This window comes from Trachypithecus francoisi, unplaced genomic scaffold, assembly GCF_009764315.1.
Source record: "Trachypithecus francoisi isolate TF-2019V2 unplaced genomic scaffold, Tfra_2.0 Lachesis_group5, whole genome shotgun sequence".
NCBI lineage: Eukaryota > Metazoa > Chordata > Mammalia > Primates > Cercopithecidae > Trachypithecus > Trachypithecus francoisi.
In genome coordinates, this window is record NW_022681470.1 from 87,435,234 (window position 1) to 87,462,757 (window position 27,524).

Sequence of the window (27,524 nt, forward strand, 5' to 3'; positions counted from 1 at the left end):
GAATTAATTTTCGTATAAGGAGTAAGGAAAGGATCCAGTTTCAGCTTTCTACTTATGGCTAGCCAATTTTCCCAGCACCATTTATTAAATAGGGAGTCCTTTCCCCATTTCTTGTTTCTCTCAGGTTTGTCAAAGATCAGATGGCTGTAGATGTGTGGTACTATTTCTGAGGACTCTGTTCTGTTCCATTGGTCTATATCTCTGTTTTGGTACCAGTACCATGCTGTTTTGGTTACTGTAGCCTTGTAGTATAGTTTGAAGTCAGGTAGCGTGACGCCTCCAGCTTTGTTCTTTTGACTTAGGATTGTCATGGCAATGCGGGCTCTTTTTTGGTTCCATATGAACTTTAAAGCAGTTTTTTCCAATTCTGTGAAGAAACTCATTGGTAGCTTGATGGGGATGGCATTGAATCTATAAATAACCTTGGGCAGTATGGCCATTTTCACGATATTGATTCTTCCTATCCATGAGCATGGTATGTTCTTCCATTTGTTAGTGTCCTCTTTTATTTCACTGAGCAGTGGTTTGTAGTTCTCCTTGAAGAGGTCCTTTACATCCCTTGTAAGTTGGATTCCTAGGTATTTGATTCTCTTTGAAGCAATTGTGAATGGAAGTTCATTCATGATTTGGCTCTCTGTTTGTCTGTTACTGGTGTATAAGAATGCTTGTGATTTTTGCACATTGATTTTGTATCCTGAGACTTTGCTGAAGTTGCTTATCAGCTTAAGGAGATTTTGGGCTGAGACAATGGGGTTTTCTAAATATACAATCATGTCATCTGCAAACAGGGACAATTTGACTTCTTCTTTTCCTAACTGGATACCCTTGATTTCTTTCTCTTGCCTGATTGCCCTAGCCAGAACTTCCAAGACTATGTTGAATAGGAGTGGTGAGAGAGAGCATCCCTGTCTTGTGCCAGTTTTCAAAGGGAATTTTTCCAGTTTTTGCCATTCAGTATGATATTGGCTGTGGGTTTGTCATAAATAGCTCTTATTATTTTGAGGTACGTTCCATCAATACCGAATTTATGGAGCGTTTTTAGCATAAAGGGCTGTTGAATTTTGTCAAAAGCCTTTTCTGCATCTATTGAGATAATCATGTGGTTCTTGTCTTTGGTTCTGTTTATATGCTGGATTACGTTTATTGATTTGCGAATGTTGAACCAGCCTTGCATCCCAGGGATGAAGCCCACTTGATCATGGTGGATAAGCTTTTTGATGTGCTGCTGAATCCGGTTTGCCAGTATTTTATTGAGGATTTTTGCAGCGATGGTCATCAGGGATATTGGTCTAAAATTCTCTTTTTTTGTTGTGTCTCTGCCAGGCTTTGGTATCAGGATGATGTTGGCCTCATAAAATGAGTTAGGGAGGATTCCCTCTTTTTCAATTGATCGGAATAGTTTCAGAAGGAATGGTCCCAGCTCCTCCTTAAGGAGCTCAGATGCATTCAATGAGCTTCACGAAAATTATCTTATTTACATTATACAGAGTCAATAAAGGATTTCCAACAAGGGAGTCATGATGAAGCAAAATTTAGGATCCAAATAGTCTGTGGGTTTCCATTTTACTATCTCTCCATTGGCTAGAATATATTTTGAAGAGGTAATATATTAATAAATTCTGCTAAGAATATTTTCAAGTTTTTCACTTGTTTGTTTTTGGTTATTATTTTTTGGCCTCCATTTCCTGTAGTTTTTTTGTCTTAAAATGGAATTTCTCTTAAGCTAAATTACAGACAAGTTGATTGTCCAATTCAGCTAAAAAAAAAAAAAATGTAAATACTTAAACTGTATGAAATGACCCACAGAAACTAATTTTAACCATCTGAATAACTACAGGTTTGTATTTCCCTTATTTTTATTAATATCTGAAAGACAGGTAAGAACTTCATTTCGCTGCCAGAATTCAAGATTGTTTTAGTATGACTGTGATACCACAAATATTAAGAGAAGAATTTGACAGTGCTTGTAATGGTCAAATGTACAAAAGAGTATGAGAAAATTATTGTTTATATGAACTTTTAGATTCTTGACACGAGTGTTTTTGCATGATTCAAATGTCCCTCTTTTGTTAATTTTAGAAAAAGTAAATTTCCAAGAACTTGAAGAAATGACTCATAGTAAGGATTAGTATAATGATTGTGCATTTGGTGACTGTTTCTAGTTCATAATATTAATAAAGCGATCTAACCAAACTTTGTATAATTAGCTTAAATCAGGTTCTATTCAGTACGTTTAAAACAAGCTATAAATATTAAGAAAATAGAAGAAGTCTCTATGTCTCTATGATCAGAAACATGCTAGTCAACAGAGTCACAGTAGTTTTAAGCCACAAAATAATCATTACACCAATAAACCTTGCTCATATTACGGGCCACTGGTCCTGAAAAGCATGGATTAATAAAGCACAAATGATTTCAATTTCTCCGAAAGTCTGGAAAAAGTATTATAAGAATTGTTACCTAACTTTTCCATTTATTAAATTCTAAAAGCCAAAAACTGTTTTAGATTATTTATGAAGCCACTTAATCCTTACAATGTGATTTCAGATACTCAGTCTTCATACCAAGTAGCTGAACAAAAAAATGGCATATCTCCAAGTCTATTCTACTCCTTGCAAACCTGCTTCCTTATGGTACAAGTAGGTCAATTTCGAATTCAATCCATCTCAGCAGGTAAGAATCATACTGCTTCGTATCCTCAAAAGAAATTGCATGCTGCTGCTGCTCTGTGACTCAAAGAGCCACACACGAAAAGCTGAAATTACTTTAAGATGAAAAGAGCATGGAGATCTTCAGGTTTTACTGTGAAATAGTGGAATGAGCACAAAATTTGGAGACAGGAGATCTGGGTTCAAGATGTTACTCTGAGACTCCCCACTTGAGTATATCTGGGATACTTGGTCAACTTCTCTAAGCCTCCAATACCTCACATGTAAAACATGAAAAATAACAAATATTTCACAAGGTTTTCTGGAGATTCAAATGAGGCAACAGACGGGAACATGGCTTATAAAGCCCAAAGATGACACAGAGCAGGACACTTGTCTTCCTGCCTACCAGGTTCAGGCTAGTGGCAACATAGTAACTAAAGTGATCTTTTAAAATCTAGGTCAGATTATTATGTCACCTCTGCTCAAAACCTTCTGATGGCTTCCCATTTCTATCATGGTAAAAGCCTAAATCTTTAAAATGACAGAAGTCTTACCTCAATTGACCCCTCCCTGTATCTTACCTCTCTGAAATCATCTCCTACTACTCTCGTTTTAGCAAAGCCACACTGACTACCTTGCTTTTCCTTGAACATGCAAGACACACTTCCATCCCAGGATCCCTGCAATGGCTGTTTCCTCTCACAGGAATGCTCTTCTTCCCCAGATATCCATATGGCTAACCCTCTCCTCTCCTTTAAGCCTCGGCTCAAACACCTGCCTTACAGTGATCACCATTTAAAACTACAGTCCTGGCAGGGAACAGTGACTCACACCTGTAATCCCAGCACTTTGTGAGGCCAAAGTGGGCAGACTGCTTCAGCCCAGGAGTTTGAGACCAGCCTGGGCAACACGGTGAAACCTCATCTATACAATAATAATAATAATATAATAATTAGCTGAGTGTGGTGGAGTGTGCTTGTGGTCCCAGCTCCTCAGGAGGCTGAGGTGGGACAATCGCTTGAGCTCAGGAGGTCAAGGCTGAGAGAGCCATGATTGCATTGCTGCATTTCAGCCTGGGGAACAGGACAAGACCTTGTCTCAAAAAAATTAAAAATAAGTGGGGCGGAGCAAGATGGCCGAATAGGAACAGCTCCAGTCTCCAACTCCCAGTGCCAGCGACACAGAAGACTGGTGATTTCTGCATTTTCAACTAAGGTACTGGGGTCATCTCACTGGGGAGTGCCGGACAACTGGTGCTGGTCAGCTGCTGCAGCCCGACCAGCGAGAGCTGAAGCCCAACCAGCCAGAGCTGAAGCAGGGCGAGGCATTGCCTCACCTGGGAAGCGCAAGGGGGAAGGGAATCCCTTTTCCTAGCCAGGGGAACTGAGACACACAACACCTGGAAAATCGGGTAATTCCCACCCCAATACTGCGCTTTAAGCAAACGGGCACAGCAGGAGATTATACCCACACCTGGCCGGGAGGGTCCCACGGCCACGGAGCCTCCCTCATTGCTAGCACAGCAGTCTGCGATCTAACCAAAACAGCAGCAGTGAGGCTGGGGGAGGGGCGCCCGCCATTGCTGAGGCTTAAGTAGGTAAACAAAGCCGCTGGGAAGCTCGAACTGGGTGGAGTTCACAGCAGCTCAAGGAAACCTGCCTGTCTCTGTAGACTCCACCTCTGGGGACAGGGCACAGCTAAACAACAAAAGGGGAAGCAGCAGAGGTCTGTGCAGACGCAAACGACTCTGTCTGACAGCTTTGAAGAGAGCAGTGGATCTCCCAACACGGAGGTTGAGATCTGAGAACGGACAGACTGCCTGCTCAAGTGGGTCCCTGACCCCTGAGTAGCCTAACTGGGAGACATCCCCCACTAGGGGCAGTCTGACACCCCACACCTCACAGGGTGGAGTACACCCCTGAGAGGAAGCTTCCAAAGTAAGAATCAGACAGGTACACTCGCTGTTCAGCAATATTCTATCTTCTGGAATCTCTGCTGCTGATACCCAGGCAAACAGGGTCTGGAGTGGACCTCAAGCAATCTCCAACAGACCTACACCTGAAGGTCCTGACTATTAGAAGGAAAACTATCAAACAGGAAGAACACCTATACCAAAACCCCATCAGTACGTCACCATCATCAAAGACCAGAGGCAGATAAAACCACGAAGATGGGGAAGAAACAGGGCAGAAAAGCTGGAAATTCAAGAAATAAGAGCACATCTCCCCCTGCAAAGCAGTGCAGCTCATCACCAGCAACGGATCAAAGCCGGTCACAGAATGACTTTGATGAAATGAGACAAGAACGCTTCAGTCCATCAGACTTCTCAGAGCTAAAGGAGGAATTACGTACCCAGCGCAAAGAAACTAAAAATCTTGAAAAAAGAGTGGAAGAGTTGATAGCTAGAATAATTAATGCAGAGAAGGTCATAAATGAAATGACAGAGATGAAAACCATGACACGAGAAATACGTGACAAATCCACAAGCTTCAGTAACTGACTCGATCAACTGGAAGAAAGAGTATCAGCGACTGAGGATCAAATGAATGAAATGAAGCGAGAAGAGAAACCAAAAGAAAAAAGAAGAAAAAGAAATGAACAAAGCCTGCAAGAAGTATGGGATTATGTAAAAAGACCAAATCTACGTCTGATTGGGGTGCCTGAAAGTGAGGGGGAAAAGGGAACCAAGTTGGAAAACACTCTTCAGGATATCATCCAGGAGAACTTCCCCAACCTAGTAGGGCAGGCCAACATTCAAATTGAGGAAACACAGAGAACACCACAAAGATACTCCTCGAGAAGAGCAACTCCAAGACACATAATTGCCAGATTCATCAAAGTTGAAATGAAGGAAAAAATCTTAAGGGCAGCCAGAGAGAAAGGTCGGGTTACCCACAAAGGGAAGCCCATCAGACTAACAGCAGACCTCTCGGCAGAAACTCTACAAGCCAGAAGAGAGTGGGGGCCAATATTCAACGTTCTTAAATAAAAGAATTTTCAACCCAGAATTTCATATCCAGCCAAACTAAGTTTCATAAGTGAAGGAGAAATAAAATCCTTTACAGATAAGCAAATGCTTAGAGATTTTGTCACCACTGGCCGGGCGTGGTGGCTCAAGCCTGTAATCCCAGCACTTTGGGAGGCCGAGACGGGCGGATCACAAGGTCAGGAGATCGAGACCATCCTGGTGAACACAGTGAAACCCCGTCTCTACTAAAAATACAAAAAACTAGCCGGGCGAGGTGGCGGGCGCGTGTAGTCCCAGCTACTTGGGAGGCTGAGGCAGGAGAATGGCGTGAACCTGGGAGGCGGAGCTTGCAGTGAGCTGAGATCCGGCCACTGCACTCCAGCCTGGGCGACAGAGCAAGACTCTGCCTCAAAAAAAAAAAAAAAAAAAAGAGATTTTGTCACCACCAGGCCTGCCTTACAAGAGACCCTGAAGGAAGCACTAAACATGGAAAGGAAAAACCGGTACCAGCCATTGCAAAAACATGCCAAAATGTAAAGACCATCGAGGCTAGGAAGAAACTGCATCAACTAACGAGCAAAATAACTAGTTAATATCATAATGGCAGGATCAAGTTCACACATAACAATATTAACCTTAAATGTTAATGGACTAAATGCTCCAATTAAAAGACACAGACTGGCAAACTGGATAAAGAGTCAAGACCCATCAGTCTGCTGTATTCGGGAGACCCATCTCACATGCAGAGACATACATAGGCTCAAAATAAAGGGATGGAGGAAGATCTACCAAGCAAATGGAGAACAAAAAAAAGCAGGGGTTGCAATCCTAGTCTCTGATAAAACAGACTTCAAACCATCAGACATCAAAAGAGACAAAGAAGGCCATTACATAATGGTCAAGGGATCAATTCAACAGGAAGAGCTAACTCTCCTAAATATATATGCACCCAATACAGGAGCACCCAGATTCATAAAGCAAGTCCTTAGAGACTTACAAAGAGACTTAGACTCCCATACAATAATAATGGGAGACTTCAACACTCCACTGTCAACATTAGACAGATCAACGAGACAGAAAGTTAACAAAGGATATCCAGGAATTGAACTCATCTCTGTAGCAAGCAGACCTAATAGACATCTACAGAACTCTCCACCCCAAATCAACAGAATATACATTCTTCTCAGCACATCACACTTATTCCAAAATTGACCACATAATTGGAAGTAAAGCACTCCTTAGCAAATGTAAAAGAACAGAAATTATAACAAACTGTCTCTCAGACCACAGTGCAATCAAACTAGAACTCAGGACGAAGAAACTCAATCAAAACCGCTCAACTATATGGAAACTGAACAACCTGCTCCTGAATGACTACTGGGTACATAACGAAATGAAGGCAGAAATGAAGATGTTCTTTGAAACCAATGAGAACAAAGATACAACATACCAGAATCTCTGGGACACATTTAAAGCAGTGTGTAGAGGGAAATGTATAGCACTAAATGCCTACAAGAGAAAGCTGGAAAGATCTAAAATTGACACTCTAACATCACAATTAAAAGAACTGGAGAAGCAAGAGCAAACACATTCAAAAGCTAGCAGAAGGCAAGAAATAACTAAGATCAGAGCAGAACTGAAGGAGATAGAGACACAAAAAACCCTCCAAAAAATTAATGAATCCAGGAGTTAGTTTTTTGAAAAAATCAACAAAATTGACAGACCGCTAGCAAGACTAATAAAGAAGAAAAGAGAGAGGAATCAAATAGACGCAATAAAAAATGATAAAGGGGATATCACCACCGACCCCACAGAAATACAAACTACCATCAGAGAATACTATAAACACCCCTACGCAAATCAACTGGAAAATCTAGAAGAAATGGATAATTTCCTGGACACTTACACTCTCCCAAGACTAAACCAGGAAGAAGTTGAATCCCTGAATAGACCGATAGCAGGCTCTGAAATTGAGGCAATAATTAATAGCCTACCAACCAAAAAAAAGTCCAGGACCAGATGGATTCACAGCTGAATTCTACCAGAGGTACAAGGAGGAGCTGGGACCATTCCTTCTGAAACTATTCCGATCAATTGAAAAAGAGGGAATCCTCCCTAACTCATTTTATGAGGCCAACATCATCCTGATACCAAAGCCTGGCAGAGACACAACAAAAAAAGAGAATTTTAGACCAATATCCCTGATGACCATCGCTGCAAAAATCCTCAATAAAATACTGGCAAACCGGATTCAGCAGCACATCAAAAAGCTTATCCACCATGATCAAGTGGGCTTCATCCCTGGGATGCAAGGCTGGTTCAACATTCGCAAATCAATAAACGTAATCCAGCATATAAACAGAACCAAAGACAAGAACCACATGATTATCTCAATAGATGCAGAAAAGGCTTTTGACAAAATTCAACAGCCCTTTATGCTAAAAACGCTCCATAAATTCGGTATTGATGGAACGTACCTCAAAATAATAAGAGCTATTTATGACAAACCCACAGCCAATATCATACTGAATGGGCAAAAACTGGAAAAATTCCCTTTGAAAACTGGCACAAGACAGGGATGCTCTCTCTCACCACTCCTATACAACATAGTCTTGGAAGTTCTGGCTAGGGCAATCAGGCAAGAGAAAGAAATCAAGGGTATCCAGTTAGGAAAAGAAGAAGTCAAATTTCCCTGTTTGCAGATGACATGATTGTATATTTAGAAAACCCCATTGTCTCAGCCCAAAATCTCCTTAAGCTGATAAGCAACTTCAGCAAAGTCTCAGGATACAAAATCAATGTGCAAAAATCACAAGCATTCTTATACACCAGTAAAGACAAACAGAGAGCCAAATCATGAATGAACTTCCATTCACAATTGCTTCAAAGAGAATCAAATACCTAGGAATCCAACTTACAAGGGATGTAAAGGACCTCTTCAAGGAGAACTACAAACCACTGCTCAGTGAAATAAAAGAGGACACTAACAAATGGAAGAACATACCATGCTCATGGATAGGAAGAATCAATATCGTGAAAATGGCCATACTGCCCAAGGTTATTTATAGATTCAATGCCATCCCCATCAAGCTACCAATGAGTTTCTTCACAGAATTGGAAAAAACTGCTTTAAAGTTCATATGGAACCAAAAAAGAGCCCGCATTGCCATGACAATCCTAAGTCAAAAGAACAAAGCTGGAGGCATCACGCTACCTGACTTCAAACTATACTACAAGGCTACAGTAACCAAAACAGCATGGTACTGGTACCAAAACAGAGATATAGACCAATGGAACAGAACAGAGTCCTCAGAAATAGTACCACACATCTACAGCCATCTGATCTTTGACAAACCTGAGAGAAACAAGAAATGGGGAAAGGACTCCCTATTTAATAAATGGTGCTGGGAAAATTGGCTAGCCATAAGTAGAAAGCTGAAACTGGATCCTTTCCTTACTCCTTATACGAAAATTAATTCAAGATGGATTAGAGACTTAAATGTTAGACCTAATACCATAAAAACCCTAGAAGAAAACTTAGGTAGTACCATTCAGGACATAGGCATGGGCAAGGACTTCATGTCTAAAACACCAAAAGCAACGGCAGCAAAAGCAAAAATTGACAAATGGGATCTAATTAAACTAAAGAGCTTCTGCACAGCAAAAGAAACTACCATCAGAGTGAACAGGCAACCTACAGAATGGGAGAACATTTTTGCAATCTACTCATCTGACAAAGGGCTAATATCCAGAATCTACAAAGAACTCAAACAAATTTACAAGAAAAAAACAAACAACCCCATCAAAAAGTGGGCAAAGGATATGAACAGACATTTCTCAAAAGAAGACATTCATACAGCCAACAGACACATGAAAAAATGCTCATCATCACTGGCCATCAGAGAGATGCAAATCAAAACCACTATGAGATACCATCTCACACCAGTTAGAACGGCAATCATTAAAAAGTCAGGCAACAACAGGTGCTGGAGAGGATGTGGAGAAGTAGGAACACTTTTACACTGTTGGTGGGACTGTAAACTAGTTCAACCATTATGGAAAACAATATGGCGATTCCTCAAGGATCTAGAACTAGATGTACCATATGACCCAGCCATCTTACTACTGGGTATACACCCAAAGGATTATAAATCATGCTGCTATAAAGACACATGCACACGCATGTTTACTGCAGCACTATTCACAATAGCAAAGACTTGGAATCAACCCAAATGTCCATCTGTGACAGACTGGATTAAGAAAATGTGGCACATATACACCATGGAATATTATGCAGCCATAAAAAAGGATGAGTTTGTGTCCTTTGTAGGGACATGGATGCAGCTGGAAACCATCATTCTTAGCAAACTATCACAAGAAGAGAAAACCAAACACCGCATGTTCTCACTCATAGATGGGAACTGAACAATGAGATCACTTGGACTCGGGAAGGGGAACATCACACATCGGGGCCTATCATGGGGAGGTGGGAGGGGGGAGGGATTGCATTGGGAGTTATACCTGATATAAATGACGAATTGATGGGTGCTGACGAGTTGATTGGTGCAGCACACCAACACGGCACAAGTATACATATGTAACAAACCTGCACGTTATGCACATGTACCCTAGAACTTAAAGTATAATGAAAAAAAATTAAAAATAAGTAAATAAAACTACAGTCCCAACAACCACCCTTCCATGTGTAAAACCATTTACCCTATTATACTTTAACCCTTTGTTCAAAAAAATTTATGATTTTCTCATTTTACTTATGTTTATTGTCTCTCTTCTCGCTAGAATCTAAGCTAAGGGGTGTTCCAGCTCCTCGTTCATAGGAGGTATTCCTTTTTCAAAAAATAAACAGAAACTTTATGCACCATCTGCCTCTTGTCAAGATCTACATCTTAGGGAAACTAACCCACAACTCAAGAATGGCAGGTAGTGAAGTCACTATTACACCATTTCCAGATCCAGGAACGGAACATTGTTAATTATCAATGCAACTGAGGCTAAAAGGAGAAAAAATGGGGAGTTTTCAACGTAGTTTCCAAGTTTTAAAAAGGTTTTCTTTTCTCTGTTTATTGAATGGTTCAGAGATGATTTTTGCAGCCTAGTAGTAACTGGGGGTAATTTATTAGAAACATAAATGTGGTTAAATGAAGAAATAGACCTTCAAGTCAAGATAAAAGAACCCTCTAAAGAGCAGTTCTCAGAGCCAGGGATTACCGTGCTCTAGGAAGAAACCTGCACTTTACAGTGGCTATTTGCCAAATGGGCCAACATGAGCAAGAAAACAACCTGAGATTCTTTCATTCCTTCAGTAAGCAATTATAAAGCAAGCACTATTCTAATAGATGATGCTTATTCTTGGAACCAAGCCACTAAACAGTGAGGAAACCCAAGCAGCTGTGGAGAGGTCCAAATGAAGAAAAACCAAGAACCCTGGCCCACATCCCAGGCTCAGGTCCCAGCTGAAAGCCGTCACCAACTTACTGGCCATGTGAATGAGCCAATCTGAAAGTGGGTCCTCCAACCTAAGCCACCCCAGTTAACAATCCATGGAGGCAAAGAAGAACTGTCTGTCCTGAATGCTGCCCAATTTGTAGATTTTTTTAACCAAAATAATAACTGTTGTTGTCTTAAGCTTTTAGGTTCTGGGATGGTTTGTTCCACAGTATTAGATAACTGATACTCTATAGGAATTAGATTGCTGACATCAGCGAGTCAGTGTTTAATATAAAAGGTGTGTGTGTGAACAACTCTTTGTATATTTCTCACTACAGAAAGGTATCCTCTGATTATTCTAAATGTCAAAAAATATGGCTGTAAATTTGAATACAATCTCTCTTTTCTGTTATACTTACATCAATCCAGTCAACTCATAAACTACTTTCCCCTATCACAGCCAATCCTAAGCTTTAGGGGAATGGGCAGAGTTACTAGAGTCCTAACTCCTCTAATTGTAAATGCCAACTTATTTTTCTCTGCCTGAGTGGCTGTTGCTCTGTCAGTCATTAAGTCAAGGCTCCACAGGCAGATTGTGATTCTGATCTCTGCCACATATCAGCTGTGTCTTTGGTTTCCTCATCTGTAAAGTGGGGATAGTAATACGTACCTCATGACACCAAGAGGAACACATGAATTAATCCACATATCAAATAGAATACTTGGTCTAGTATTTAGTGCATAAAAAGTAATTAGTGTTTGATAAATAATGGCTTAATACAACACGCAGAGAAAACTAGCTACCCAAGCACACATGGTATCAACATACAGCCAACCTAGCTTATTCCAAAACTAAGAATCTTCACCTGTTTTCATCCTCTTTTCTTCCAGCTGCCTTATTTCCATTTGTCTCTTATTGTCTAATTTACCAAAAAAAAAGGGGAGAAAGGAAAAATAAAAGCAAGTAATCGAGAAATCTGCTTTATTGAGAATTCCGGGAAAGGGCTGAGACAGAAAATAATATAAGGTATATAGATCATCTGCACATTCCCTAATTCTGGCTCCTCAGAGGCCATGGATTGTAATAAACTGACTGTGTGCATAACATACTAATGCCAATTTATGTTGAGAACACACAGACACCAAAAAGTCCAAAGGCATGGCACACACCTACAGTTCATACTGACATTGGTCATAAATCAATTAAGAACCATTTGTAGAATGACACTTAAAATGTTTGTTTCAAATGCTTACTGAAGTGACAAAACAGCTCAACCTGGACACAAAAAAAGACATGAATGGCAAACTGCCTAGAAATCTAAGCAATATATAATAATTACATATGTACTTCTGTACATTCAAAAGTTTCAAAGGTATCCCATACTACCTTCATATTAGCCTAGACCTTCACTTATTACAAAATTAAGGTGTTTATTTCCTTTATTATTTATGTTCTGCAGTGCTTACACAGCATGATTCCACCTGGCTATATTAAGTACTGAAAATGGTGGTTGAGAAGGCTATTTCAACAAACTATCCACTAGTCCTTGTTTTATGTTAACTAAGATGTATGGTCTGAAGAACATATCGAAGTACTCAACTTAAACTCTGAGAGTAGTTTTCTCACCTGGCCTAGTTTCTCACTGACCCCTTCTCACTAGGTAGAAAGCAGAAGTTACCACTTTATCTCCTTTTCTCTCTTAAGTTGGCAAGGGATGTAGGTTTCTGGTTTCAACTGCCTTTCCCTTCACTATAACAATGAAGCGTGGGGAAAAAGTAGCCAAGTGATACATGATAAAGCCACTGGGATGCTCCTTATAAGCCTCCCTATGAAAGCCAAAGCTAGAGAAAAGCATCAACAGAATTTTCCATGCCCTCAAAACCCAGTTCCGCGCTTGATAGGTTCTAAGACATCTTTTTCAACAAAGGATGAAATCTACAGAGAAAAGAGAACCAATTACTTTGTGCAGACACATTTTTGACAAACATGAATATGTTAGACTATTTGGGGAAAGGACTGCCTTTGGCTCTGTTACCCTCCTGCAATTCCAGATTCAATAGCACCTGGTCCTTAGATACATTGTATTTCTTCAGTTCATGTGTCACTTTTTTAAATGTGGAAAGTATTTTTAGCCAAAAACTCAAATTAGATTTCATTTAAAAATCTGGCTGAACAAAACCGTGTATACTCGGTGGTTTGAATTCTGACATTTAAGTTACACAGTAACTTTTAACCTACAGCCAATAGTGATATCATATGGTGAAATGTGCTCAACAACAACAAAAATTGGAACCAGATTTGGGGACAAGCTCATCTCAGGATAAGAAGCTAGAATTCTTCCTATAAAATAATGAAAAGCTGACAAACTGAGAGAAAGATGGAATAGAAACATTTTACTTCTAACCAGTTCCAGATGACTCCAACTCAATGCCATATGCTCCATGGTTACCTTTTCCGTAAAGCACAGTCTCATAAGAAAACCACAGAGTAACTAGCCCTCTAGTAGCATGATTTACCCTTCCTCATCCAAGTCTGATGTCTCAAACTATAAAGATTCCAGACCTAGTGAGGACACAGCACTAACCTAGTACAAAAACAAGGTAAAAGCACTGTCAATTCCAAACATTTGTTAATTTTTTTTAAGACCTAACTAAAACATATTTAAAACCTCCTTAGTATGTTCATTTATGATTTGCAATAAAGGAGGATGACTATCGTGACCTTTAAAATAGAAAGGGGAAAACATAACAAAGGAATCTATAATCTGCAATCCTATGTGCCAGGAAGAAGTTCCCCTCACAGATTATGCTGTGGCTCCTACTCTATCCAAAACAGAGGTCCACAAATTTCCTCAAGTATATAAGACAAACCTATCTATATAGAGGTGTCTGTCTAGAGACATTTTAATAAAAACTTCCCTTATGTACATTATCTTACAATCTAATGAATAAGTGCTTTTACAATTTCCATAGTGACTAATGTAGAGGAAGAAAGCAATACAAAACTATACACAGCAATGTATAGGAAGAAAGAAATACAAAACTATACACAACAGTTTTCAACCCTAGACATACTTCAGAATCACCTGGGAAAAATGTTTTGTTTACAAACAAAAGCCTTTGACCTATCCTATCAGACTCCATAGGTCTTGGGTAGGGCTCAGTTAGCAATATTTTTAAGATTCCAGAGAAGAGCTGGGCATGCTGGCTCACATCTGTAATTCCAATACTTAGGGAGGCCGAGGTAGGAGCATCACTTGAGGCCAGAAATTTGAGACCAGCCTGGGCAACATAGCAAGATGTCATCTCTTCAAAAAAATGTTTTAAAATGAGCCAGGTGTGGTGGCGTGTACCTAGAGTACTAACTACTCAGGAGGCTTGAGCCTAGGAGTTCAAGACTGCAGTGAGCTATGATCATGCTGCTGTACTCCAGCCTGGGAAACAGAGCAAGATCCTGTCTCTCAAAATAAAAAATTAATAAAATTAAAGACAATTCAGGTTATACATTTTTGGGGACAAGAATATCATAGAAGTGATACTGTACCCTTCTCAGTGCATCCCCTCAGGAGCTGCAGATGTCAATATGTCTCATGACTGGGAATGTTACTTTCTTAGGTATGGTGGCATAACCTCTTGTCCAATATCTCTCACATTTTCTACCTCTCTGTCTCCCTGTGTTACATTCTATATAATTTCTTCAGATCCATCCTCCCATTCACTATTTCTTTCTTCAAGTATACCTATTTTGCTGTCTGAACCTCGTCATTGTTTTTATCATTTTAACTTAAATTATTTCCAGATTTTTTTTTTCAAAATGTTCTGGCCAATTCTGGTAGTCTTTTGTTCCTTTACCAGACTTTAATTCCCTCCTTTATTTAATATATTTTATATTCTCTATCTGATAGTTCAAATATCTATAGTCTTTCAGAGTGTGACTCTGTAGTTTATTTTTTCTAACTCTTATTCATAGTGGCATGGTTTCCTGGTGTGTTTAATGACTTTTGAGGGGAAGAAGCAGACATGCGGTCATGTTCAACTGGCTCTCCATCTCTGGAAATGTTTCTAGGATGGACACTTTCTTTTTTAAAGTGTCTCTTCTGAGAAGACTCTGCATTCGATTCCTTCAGGTGCCTACAGGTACCACCAATATAAGCCCACCTAAACTGCATTTTTGGCTTGATTTTGGGGGGACGACACTAGTAGTATAAATTTAGGCTCTAACCTGATTAGTTAGCAGCTTAAACAATTATCAGGAAAGACTTCATTTGTTTCCACACTAACTAAAGCCAAAACCAATATAGGTACTTAATAACAGTCTCCCTGTGGGGTATGGCAACTTTTGTTCCCCTCTTCTGGCAACCAAGAGTGTCATTCTTTGGAAGTTCTGGCTTTATTTGGGTAGAGGAAAAGGGGGGCCTCAGTTGTGACTTCCATCTCACTTGGGTCCAGAGCTTTCTTTCCCATCCCCAGACACTAGGCCACAAGGATCAGGAACTATATCCAGAACAAGCACCACTTCCAATGCTAGCTTACCATTATAGATTCATCTTATCTTTTATTATTTCTGGCCTCTGAGAAGCCCCTACTTTGTCTCCAGTTGAGCCAGGAAATAAAAGTTTTGATTTATTTTTTAATCCATCATTTTCTAGTGTGCTAAACTGCAATAAGTTTCTCTGTATCTTTAGCCCACCATATTGCCAAAACAAAAGGTTAAGGTTCCTTAACCTTAAGGTAGAAAAAAAAAAGAAAAGTAACACTTTACAGTATAGTAGAAAAGGCAGAGTCTGTAGTGATAATCAAAAAAAAAAAAAAAACTGGGTTAAATCTTAGGTTTTTCAACAATAAAATATGATGAAAAGTCATAGAATTAACCCCAATGAGTAATAAGAAGAGGGTTTTCTTTTTAACCAATTCACATTTGTCGTGCTTAGCCATTCCCTGCTGCCTAGAGTTACTATTTTTATAGACCACCCAGAGTAGGCCAGCTCCTTGAATCCTATGCCAAAAATAGCTAGATGGCTTCTTTACCATCCACAAAATATCAATAAGGTCAGAAAAATTAACCCTCATAAGTCCATTTAGTTTATTTTCTTTTTCTGTGTGATGACTATTCAGTAACTCAAACCTCTGCAAACTACTAGTCAGCTTTGCTGCACCTTACCTTTGACAAAACTCTCTTACTTTATATATAAAGATATATTTATATTTCATCACCAAATGCCTTCAGGAAATGTTTAAGGCATACCAATATTTGGCAAACTTGTGTGTTTTATTTTTTTTTTTCATTTGGCCCATACCAATAAGGCACAAACATTCAATTCTACATTGAACATCTGAAACCACATTAATCACTTTACTTGATAATATGATCTGTTCTAAAAGAGTTTAGGTTCCTAAATTTAAAACACTTCGGGAATCTGATTCAAATGTCTGTTTGTCTGACAAACTTAATTTTGTGGTACTTAAGAAAAGTTCAGATACCGCTCACAATCTGTTTTCTTTTTAAGCCTATGCAGTTTCCAATTAAAACATAATAACGCATGCTTAAGGTTTCTAGATACACCAGACTATAGATGTGACACTTGTTCAATAAGTATCTTCCAGGCAGTTACTAACAAGGTTCAAGGGAGAAGTTCCTGCTCCTCTGGCAGACTCCCAGACCAGAGAAGATCATGGTCTTGCAGTAAAAAGACTGAAAACAATGAGGCCAATCAAGAAATGCTTTCGAATAACACAAATAATGAAACATCTCAATTCCCAACATTGGATTCAGGGACAAGTTTCAGTCTTTCAAATCACTGTTGCTCTCTGGGCTTTAATATTTCACTGTTCATGCCAAATTTTGTCTACAAGAAATAGTTCTTGGTTTTTATGAATTTCACAGCCATTTTCCTCCCCATTTCCTTGTTGGTGTCTAAAGATATTCTGACTTGTTAAGATACTTTTCTTATTTCCTCATTCCTTCCAGCTTTTTTCCTTGATGTTTTTCTTCAATTTAAGCCTTTTAACATGTTTTTTTAACTTCAATAGTTCCTAATATTCCCATTACTTCTTGGCTGACTGTTCCTAAAGTGTCACACAGAGAAAGATACAGATCTTAACTGATTGATCCTCAAGATTTTCAAATATTTAAACTTTCTCCAATTTTTTATCCCCCTTTTCTACTGTCTAATTCCTTTTTGAACACAAACCACTTCTTGATAAAATAGGGACCATCATCTCTTCCTTTCATAATCAATCAATTTACCATAGAAATGAGATCCGTCCCCACCTGCCCCCTTTACTTCAGCAGCTGTGAAGGTCATTAATTCATTTAAAAATTTTTTTTGTTTGGTGGGCACAGGCACTCAAAAAAAGTATTTTTGTTCCAGTCCTTCCTTTCCTAAAATTCTATTGATTCATGAGGGCTTCTACATTGAGATGTCCCCACAACCCCACTGTCACTTCCTGTAGCATAATCTAATACTCTATTCCTTCATTGAGTACTATGGCATAAAGCCTCCCATGATTGCCACTAGCAGCGTTACTGGTTACTTCTATGTTCCCTCAAGAATATGCCTGTGAATTTGTGATATAATAAGAAATAATACATTTGGTTTTTATTCTGGTTCCTGTCACAGAGCTTCTAAAACCCTTGGAACTTCCTGAGTGATGGGGATAAGAAGAGTATCTTTTGTTATCCATAATAAGCCCCTTCCAGCTGGACCTGAGTTTATGCTAATGAGGTGACTCTTGGATGATGGAGGCTGACTGCCAGAGAAACCAACCACATAATTAGTGGATTGGGATTTTCAGCTCCATCCCTCAACCCCGAGTATGAATGGCCAATGGTTTAATCAATCACGCCTACCTAATGAAGCTCCATAAAAACCCCTAAACAATGGGATTTGGAGAGCTTCCAGGTTAGCAAACACAAGGAGGTACTAGGAGGGTGGTGCACCTGGAGACGGCATGAAAGCGCCGCACTCCTCCCCTATGCCTTACCCTATGAGTCTCTCCCATTTAGCTTGCCCCATATATCCTTTATAATAAACCAGTAATAGTAAGTAAGAGAGTTTTCCTGAGTTCTGTGAGACATTCTAGAAAATTATCAAACCTCAAGAGGGGATTGTGGGAACCCTCAACTTATAGCCACTTAGTCAGAAGTTACAGGTCACAACCTGGGACTTGCAACTGGGGACTGAAGTCGGGGGCAGTCTTTGGGGACTAAGCCCTTAAACTGGAGGAGCCTGTGCTAACTCCAGGTAGTTAGTGTCAGAATTGAGTTAAATTGGTCAGACATAATGGCTCACACCTGTAATCTCAGCACTTCGGAAGCCAAGGAAGGAGAATCATTTGAACTTAGGAGTTCAAGACCAGCCTGAGCAACTTTGTCAGGTGTGGTGAGGTGCACCTGTAGTCCCAGCTACTTAGGAGGCTGAGGGTGGGGGGGATTGCTTAAGCCTGGAAGATGGAGGCTACAGTGAGCTATGATCACACCACTGCACTCCAGCCTGGGCAACAGAGCAAGACCTTGTCTCAATAAAAAATATTTTAAAATTAAAATTTTAAAAAGAATTGAGTTAAATTGTAGGACATCCAGTTGGTGTCCAGAGAATCGGCGAATTGCTCAGTGTAGAAAATCCACATATTTGGTCTCAGAAGTGTGTAAACAAAAAGTTTTTCCTTTTATTCATGCCTATATATTCATATGACATCCATATAATTCTTTCTCACACAATTGTTTACATATCTGATTCTCTTACTAGACTGTACTTTTATTCATATTTGCATCCTTGATTCCTTGCTCAGTACCTGGCAAACACTAAGTGCTCTATAAATATTTGCTGTATGTCTGACTAAATAAATAAGTACCACATATGGCCTCAGATAAGAAATGAGGAACTAAAAGAACATACAGTTTTTCTGATAAATAGTTTATGAATATATATAATTCCTACTAACTGAGTGAGGGAGACAGTCATTCATTCATACTAGAAGTATTTATTGAGTAACTACTATGTGCCAGGCACTGTTCTAAGCACTGGGAAACAAAAGAGGTAAAAATACCTGCAGGGAAAGAAAGAAAATAAAATAAATAAGTTACACAGCATACTTGAAGGTCAGAGGTGCTGTGTAGAAAAGTAAAGAAAGAAAGAGGATTGGGAATGCAATGGCAGGAGCTGGGATGGACATTTAGAAAAGTTAGTCCAAGAAAGCCTCACTGGGGTGGCATTTGAGCTTTTTTTTTTTTTTTGGCCCAAAAAAATTAATGTTTTTTAATCACTTTTTTTTAACTTTTAAGTTCGGGGGTACATGGTATTTGAGCTTAACACCTGACCGAAAGAATCTCTGAGGGAAGGGCATTGCCGGCAGTGGGAATAAAAGTGAAGACTATGAAGTGCTAGCAGGCTTAGAGTGTTTGAGGAAGAGCACACAGGCCAATGTGACAGGCTAACAATAACATTTTTGATCCACAAGACAGGCAAATATTTTAAAAACACAATATCCAATGTTAGGAAACATGAGAAAATGGATACTCCTCTCTCCTGCTAGTGGGAATGTAAACAGATAGTCTTTTTGGAAGGCAGTTTGGCAAAATCTATCACAATTTCAGATAATCGTAACCTTTAGTTCTAGTCTAGATTCTATCATACACATACAGACACATAGATATATGGAAATACATTTTATGCACACATATCAATAAATAACTGGAAATACCCTAGCTGCCTATCAACAGATGGTTAAATAAATTACAGCAGCAGTTGTGCAAATGTGCACTGGGGTTTTAAGCAGTCCAAGGAACTCTGGGCATCCTAAAAGTCTTTCAAAGTCAGCAAAGTTCTCCCTTTTCCAACTACATACCTATGTAAGTCTAAATTTTCTTTATTTATTTCAACCCAAACAATATAACAGATTACATGAAAAAACAGATAAGAGAATCCTGCCAGATTCTGTTAAGTCGGACACCAAAGATTTTTACGAAACTATTGATTTGACCTAAAGAAGCAACAATAGGTCTCAAGTATTCCCATGTGTTTCAGAAACCTGAAGTCAGTGAGATAAAATCCAACATTAAGAATTTAAAGGAGGCCGGGCGCGGTGGCTCAAGCCTGTAATCCCAGCACTTTGGGAGGCCGAGACGGGCGGATCACGAGGTCAGGAGATCGAGACCATCCTGGCTAACACGGTGAAACCCCATCTCTACTAAAAAATACAAAAAAAAAAAACTAGCCGGGCGAGGTGGCGGGCGCCTGTAGTCCCAGCTACTCGGGAGGCTGAGGCGGGAGAATGGCATAAACCCGGGAGGCGGAGCTTGCAGTGAGCTGAGATCTGGCCACTGCACTCCAGCCTGGGTGACAGAGCGAGACTCCGTCTCAAAAAAAAAAAAAAAAAGAATTTAAAGGAAAGTAACTTGTAGGGAAAGAATGTAAAGAAAATACTGGGTAGTCTGGCTAGAGCATAATAATAATTAATTTGGTTTTCTGGTTTTCAAAATTTTGGATTGCAATAAAAGGAGATTTCAATATGCTATTTCAATTTTTAATAGCAAATAAACGTATACTTAGAGAAAAACTAAAACTGAGGTATTTGAGTTCCCTCCCCCCAGAAAAAAGAATTTTACAAAACTATAAAGTACTACCACTCTTCTGTATCTCACTAAATTTTTGGAGGTTTGGGAGACATAATTATTCTTCATTAACATGTTATTTATGTTAACATGTAAAGTAATGGTTTATGGTTCATTATTTTTAAATGAAAAATTTTCTAATTTTATTTTTAAAGTTTTAATTTCTCATATAATAAATGCCAGTATACATAAACCACAAAATCAAAAATTATTTGGGATCCTTGGTAACTTTTAAGGCTACAAAGGGGTTCCCAAGACCTAAAGTTTGAGAACTGCTAAATTATGGCACATTTACACTACAAAAAAATTATGTAGTATTAAAAGAGAATAATGTATTCACATATTTTAAAGAAAGCACAATTTGTATATAATTCTTTCATGTAAAACCAAAATTTTTAAACTAAATACATATAAACACAAAGACACAACACAAATGTGGGTACAGATGTTTATACATTCTATATGAAATGTTCTTCCTGTATCTTACCTAAATAATTCCTAATCTTCTTTAAGATCTTAAGCCAATCACTTCTTTCTCAGAGAAACCTTGCCTTACTTCCCTAACTAGGTCAAGTGACCCTATTATATGGCCCTATGATATCATGTACCTTTCCTTCATGGCACCTAACGTTACAATTTTGCATTTATTTGTGTAATCATTTTGATTAGTATATGTCACCTATATTAGATTATAAATGTCATGAGAGCAGGGGGTTGATTATATTATTTTCTCAAATTTCCTGTATATTTGAAAATCTTCATAACAAAATGTTTTTTAAAAAAAAAGATTATTCAGCTTTAACTCCTTTCAACTCTCAACCAATTTTAATATAGACTTCTTCATGCCTAATCCTACTAAATCTCTTTTCCAAGATTACAAGTGATCTGATGATTGCCAAATTCAGCCCTCTGTGTCTCCCAAGCTCTCAGCAGCATGTGATACCACTGCCCAAGACCTGCTTGAAACTCTTTTTACTTTGGCTTCAAAAAGCTACTTTCTTTCAGTTCTTCCCCTAATTTGCTGTGATTCCCTAATTTCTTCTCCCAATTCATACTGGTGTCCCACAGATTCTTCTTACTTTCCTTCCTCTACTTGTTCTCCTTGGATAATCCCATCTACTTCACTAACATTATCTGTCTGTCAGTCTATCTACCTATTTATAATGTTAATTCTCAATATCTAGTCAGTGCCACAAACTTACTATACTTAAAAACTATTGTCTTTCTTCATAAAACTATCTGTCTGTGTTTGCTTCCTCAGATGACAGCACCACCATTCGGTCCCTCAAGATAGAAATTTTTGAATTATCCTTAACTTCCCTCTTTTCTTCCTCATGTCCCACATTATACCAGTTAACAAATCCCACAAAATCTACATAAGAGAGGTACCCTAAGATTGCCCATCCTTTTTATAACCATAGTGTAAGTTCAGACTCTCATTTGTTACCTGAAATACCTCAATAGCCTTCTAATGCTTTCTCTGCCAATAGTCTCTCTTCACTCCAGTCTATACTCAATACAACCCTCAAAATCCTCTTCCTAATATGCAAAGCTGATTATGTTACCCTCCACCTAAAATCTAGGGGTGCCTCATTGTACACAGCAGCACCTATACCTCTAGTCATATATCTAGCCTCATGCAGACTCCCCACATATACAAGATACACTGAACTTTTTACTTTTTTATGATCATGTCATACCATTTCATAACTGTGCCTTTAAACATGCTGTTCCCTTTGCCTGGCATGCCCTTATCATACATGGCAAACTGATATCACAGTTCAATGTTCAGCTTCCTTCGTAGGTATCTCCCTTATAACTCAGTCACTCAACAAAAAACGTATTGAGTACTCATCAATACGACAAGAACCTTCACCTCAAGGAACTCGTACTCTGTATCACGTTAGGACTCATTAACACTGTTATTATTACGTTCATCACATTATTCCATAGTCATCCTTCTACTTGTCTCTCCTCCCAGCTGGATCATGAGATCTTTGAAGGCATGGCTCCTGTCTCATTACTCTTTACACATCTTGAAAAACAAATCATTTTTTCTCTAGTTTATGATGAAAGCTAAAGAATAATGAGAATTTAAGTTTTTAGCATTAGTATCCAAAACAAATATCTATTCACTTACCTCATAGGTCCATAGTTCAGTATTATAAATGCCAATACTATCATCACACAGACAGCTCTTCGCTTTGGACTAGGGACTTTAAGCCTCTGGTTCTAAAGGAAATGACCACATTAAATACAATTAAACTACACATCAATTTCAGAAAAAGCAACACTTAAGATTAGAATTTTCCTCTTTACCAGTTACATAAATACCTTGTCTTATAAATACCTTGTCTTATTTTTTAAAAAAAAATCAAAGGTGAAGAAATAATACTTTTCAAGACTAGAGCAGAGACTTCCAAGTTCCCTTTTCTAGCAGGGAGAGAAAAGGAGAGAAGCAGAAGAGAAAAAACACAGCAGCCACTCCATTGCAGTTGCCTCTTCACCCAAGAGGAAAGAATTCAATATATATATATGTATATATATATTTTTGAGACGGAGTGTCACTTTGTCGCCAGGCTGGAGTGCAGTGGCGCCATCTCGGCTCCCCGCAATCTCCGCCTCCCGGATTCCAGCGATTCTGCTGCCTCAGCCTCCCGAGTAGCTGGGATTACAGGTGTGCGCTACCACACCCAGCTAACTTTTGTATTTTTAGTAGAGATGGGGTTTCACCATGTTGGCCAGGATGGCCTTGATCTCCTGACCTCGTGATCCGCTCGCCTCAGCATCCCAAAGTGCTGGAATTAAAGGCGTGAGCCACCACGCCCGGCCAGAATCAGCATTTTTATATTTTTATGGATCCACAAAGAATTTTGAGACACTTCTATAGTTTGCCTCCCTAACCTTTTAAATCATTGTTTTCAGTAAAATACAGGAGTATACCCATGTACTCAGGGCCAAGAGAAAAAGAATAGTGTAAGAAGTCCCATTCGATAGGCATCTGTATGGTTCAGCACTGCAGTGAGAAATTCTGAAAACAGTAAATTTCCCGAATAGAACTGAGGGGATTAACCCTCTTGGAGTCAGCATAGTAACAGAATGCAAAATCACATTAGTTGTTAGGTGGACTGAGAAAAAATAAAAACACTTTTATTTTATATTGTTTTCTTTTTTAAAAGGGAAAATATGGCAGGGCTATTTAGAAGCCTCAATGTGATTCATTTAGTCAGAAAAGAGGGTGCTAAGGCAATGAGTGAAGAGAAACCCAGGAAAAGGAGACAACTTTTCTATGTAGACTGGAGAGTGTAATTCAAAGGGTCCTCTTCAAAGGCTTCATCCTTACTGCAAATGTTTTAGGACTGATTGTACCCTCCTTTTCCTAGCATAATTGTTTACACAATTTAATTTAAAATGTAAAAGTTTATCTATTTATTTATCCAGGGGATACTTTAGCCCATCTCGACCCAGCCCTATTAGTAACACTTACCTCTGACACAACCTCATCCAGCTGCCGCTTTAGTGTTCCATTTTCTTTCTTCAGTTGCTCATTCTCTGAAAGGGCAGCCTTTAATCTCGCCTCTAACCCTAGCATATATTCTTTCTTCTTCTTGCGAGACTGACAAGCAGATTCTCGATTTTTTATCATACGTTGTTGTCTCCTTAGCACAGCAATCTAGAAAAAGTTACAATGAATCAGAATATCCTGGTTTTAGAATCAGATGAAATAGATCAGAATATACTAATTTTTACAATTATTTTTAACTGTTTTTTCAAAGCACAGGTTACTAGTTGTTTCAAAACAAGTTTGAAAAAACACTGCTCAAACTAAATATGTTAAAATCAAATGGTTAAATGAGGCCTTCTAAAACCCAAATGTTAAATAATTTCCTCTGGCCGGGCGCGGTGGCTCAAGCCTGTAATCCCAGCACTTTGGGAGGCCGAGACGGGCGGATCACGAGGTCAGGAGATCGAGACCATCCTGGCTAGCATGGTGAAACCCCGTCTCTACTAAAAATACAAAAAACTAGCCGGGCGAGGTGGCGGGCGCCTGTAGTCCCAGCTACTCGGGAGGCTGAGGCAGGAGAATGGCGTGAACCCGGGAGGCGGAGCTTGCAGTGAGCCGAGATTGCGCCACTGCACTCCAGTCCGGGGGACAGAGCGAGACTCCGCCTCAAAAAAAAAAAAAAAAAAAAAAAAATAATTTCCTCTGATGTTTTCTAAGGCTCATGTATTAATCTTCTAATTTTCGCCTTAGAAACTCCCTCAGAAAGTATCTTTAAATATATACGCATATATACATACATCTTAAATCTACATCTCTGGCCCTGAAATGGCTATGCCCCAGAACCATATATTCAATTAATTATAGGCCACTTCTACTTACACAGTTATTACCACTTCAAATCCATTATGTGCAAACTGAACTCATTACCTCCCTTTAACTAGATTTTTAAAAAATCTATCCATCTTCTATCAATAGTAACTTCTATCAATAATAACTATTATTTTTCTTTATTCACTATATTCAGTCCTTCTTAATCCCTCATTCACTCATTGAATATGTTAAAAGTATATACTAATGACCAAGTTTACTCCAGTGAAAATGTGTCTCAGTTATTCCTTTCTCTCTATTCCCTCTTCCATTCTCCTAATACAGGCACTCATTAACTCATCCCTATACTACTGCAACAGACTCCTATTTCAATTGTTTTCCATCTCATCCTGTCTACCATTTCTTAGATAACTTCTCCCAAGAAGATATTTTTATCTTACTACTCAATTGCAAAAACAAGCTAGTCATATATCCCTGCTACCCATCTTTTCTTTTAAGATCTTCCATATTGTGACCTCCCACTGCCTAACCAGACCTTCTGCCCTAAATCTACAGCTATTCAAGCCACATTCCTCCAATCGTATCATTTAAGGCTACTCCATAATCTCCATACATGTCTAACTTGTTTCGTTATTCACATAGTTTATTTCCATTTGGAATGCTATCTCCTCCCTCCACTAATCTAATTCCAAGGCCCATTCAAATTCAATTATTCTAACCCACCCTTATTTTTTATTTTCTCTGAACATCTTATACCCTTAGAATTTGGAGGATATACTGGAACACTCTAATGCTCTCAATTGTTTCAAGAATGTTAACTCTCTCTCTCTTTCTCCACCTGAATTTTATAGGTTGAAAGCCAAACCACATCTGATCCTACTTTTTTGTAGGATATACCAACAATATCTACTACAACAGAAACTTACTGAGCAAAATTATTTTTGTTATATCTTCTAAATTAAGTTATGAAGCCTATTATTACACATTAGTCTAATTTCTTTGGGGAAGTGAGAGCGGTGGCAAAATTAAGTCCATAAAAAGCACCAACCTACATTAAATTGATTAGTATGAGTATATGGATGGCTGCATTACTAATTTCTATATATTTTGCAATAGACTTTAAAAAGTAACACTCTACTCTAGAGTGTTCAATAACTCTTACTGAGACCAGTAAATAAGGTTAAAGAACATAATCTATTTCTTTTAAAACAACAACACAATTCCCACCCTGATACTACATTTCCTAGAAAGAGAAGTATGCCAAAGCCAACCAAGTGAACTCCCAACACCAAATATTTTCAACAACCTTTAAATCAGAACCCACAAGGAAAAGAAATGTTACATGAAATGTCAAAAAGGGTGTTTTTTATTTAAACTACAAAAATCCTGATTTTTATGAAACCATCATCTGTAAAAATTTCCCTGCATAATAACTATCTCACTTGTAAGTAATGCTAAACACATACACACGCACACACACACACACTCACACACGCACATATAAAGAGCAACGGCAAAGCCATGATGGATTGATTATTCACCAGATGCAAACTATTCACTGGACAATGCCACTCTGTTCAGTCTACTTGTATTTTTAGTGATCTTCATTGTTACTTAGAATGCCAGTGTCCATAATTAATACTAGAGTGCTGAAGTACACAGAACACTGAACAGTGACATAAAAGTGAAAGTTCCCAGATGGAAGAGTTTATACTAAAAGTTAGACAAAAGGCAACCTTACTTTAAAGGCTAATTAATCTGTGGAATTTAGAGGGGCTTACAGATGGCATACCATTTAATAAATTTCAAACAAGGATTAGGTATTTCTATAAACAATAAAAGCACCTGCATATTACACAGCATTCAAGTTTCAAAGGCTGTCAATCCACATGCCTCATACTAAAACAATGAAAACCATCTGTGGTCAAATATTCATGTCCTCCCATAGAAAAAGATACATTATAATAGTTCTGAAAATAAATATTCAATACTACCAATAAATACAGAGGGTAAAGACAGTAAAAATAAATGAAACCCACAGCAATCACCAAACACAGGGCTCGAATGTTTTATCTCAGCAAGCCATCTTCAGCTATCTGAATATAAAATATTTAAATTATTCTATACTTCCTAGGCAAAAAAAATATGATTTTTAGGCTAAATACATATACATATTGTGGTGTCTGGTATTTCTTTAAGCAGGGGGGAAGCGGGTATTTTCCTATACAAGAAAAAAATGATTACACTGTATGTAATTCTGTTTGGTAAACTGCTTTTGCACATACAATGTATCACAATGACTTCTGACATGTAATAATGGCAGCACAGATTTTCAATTATCTTGATGTTTCATAATACATTCAATTAATCTCCTCTTGTTGAAATTACTATAGTTTTCAAGATTCTTTAAAATGAGCCTCATCATTTAATCCACTGTTAAGAGAGTAGAAGGGCCAAGGCTAGAACTTAGGTTAGTTGACTCCAAGTCCAGTGATACTTACACAACAGCTT

General features: G+C 38.6%; 1 protein-coding gene across 5 annotated transcripts in view; it reads right to left on the bottom strand.

Annotated features, from left to right (window-relative positions):
- The window catches only part of ATF6 (activating transcription factor 6), a 223,053-nt gene that overhangs the window by 144,635 nt on the left and 50,894 nt on the right, over window positions 1-27,524 (bottom strand). For all 5 annotated transcript variants that reach the window (XM_033199800.1, XM_033199799.1, XM_033199802.1 and 2 more), the window contains exons 8-9: window positions 24,168-24,353; window positions 22,821-22,912 (exon numbers count right to left, since the gene is read on the bottom strand). In XM_033199800.1, the coding sequence (XP_033055691.1) occupies window positions 22,821-22,912; window positions 24,168-24,353 (278 nt within the window). The remainder of the gene's footprint in view (window positions 1-22,820; window positions 22,913-24,167; window positions 24,354-27,524) is intronic.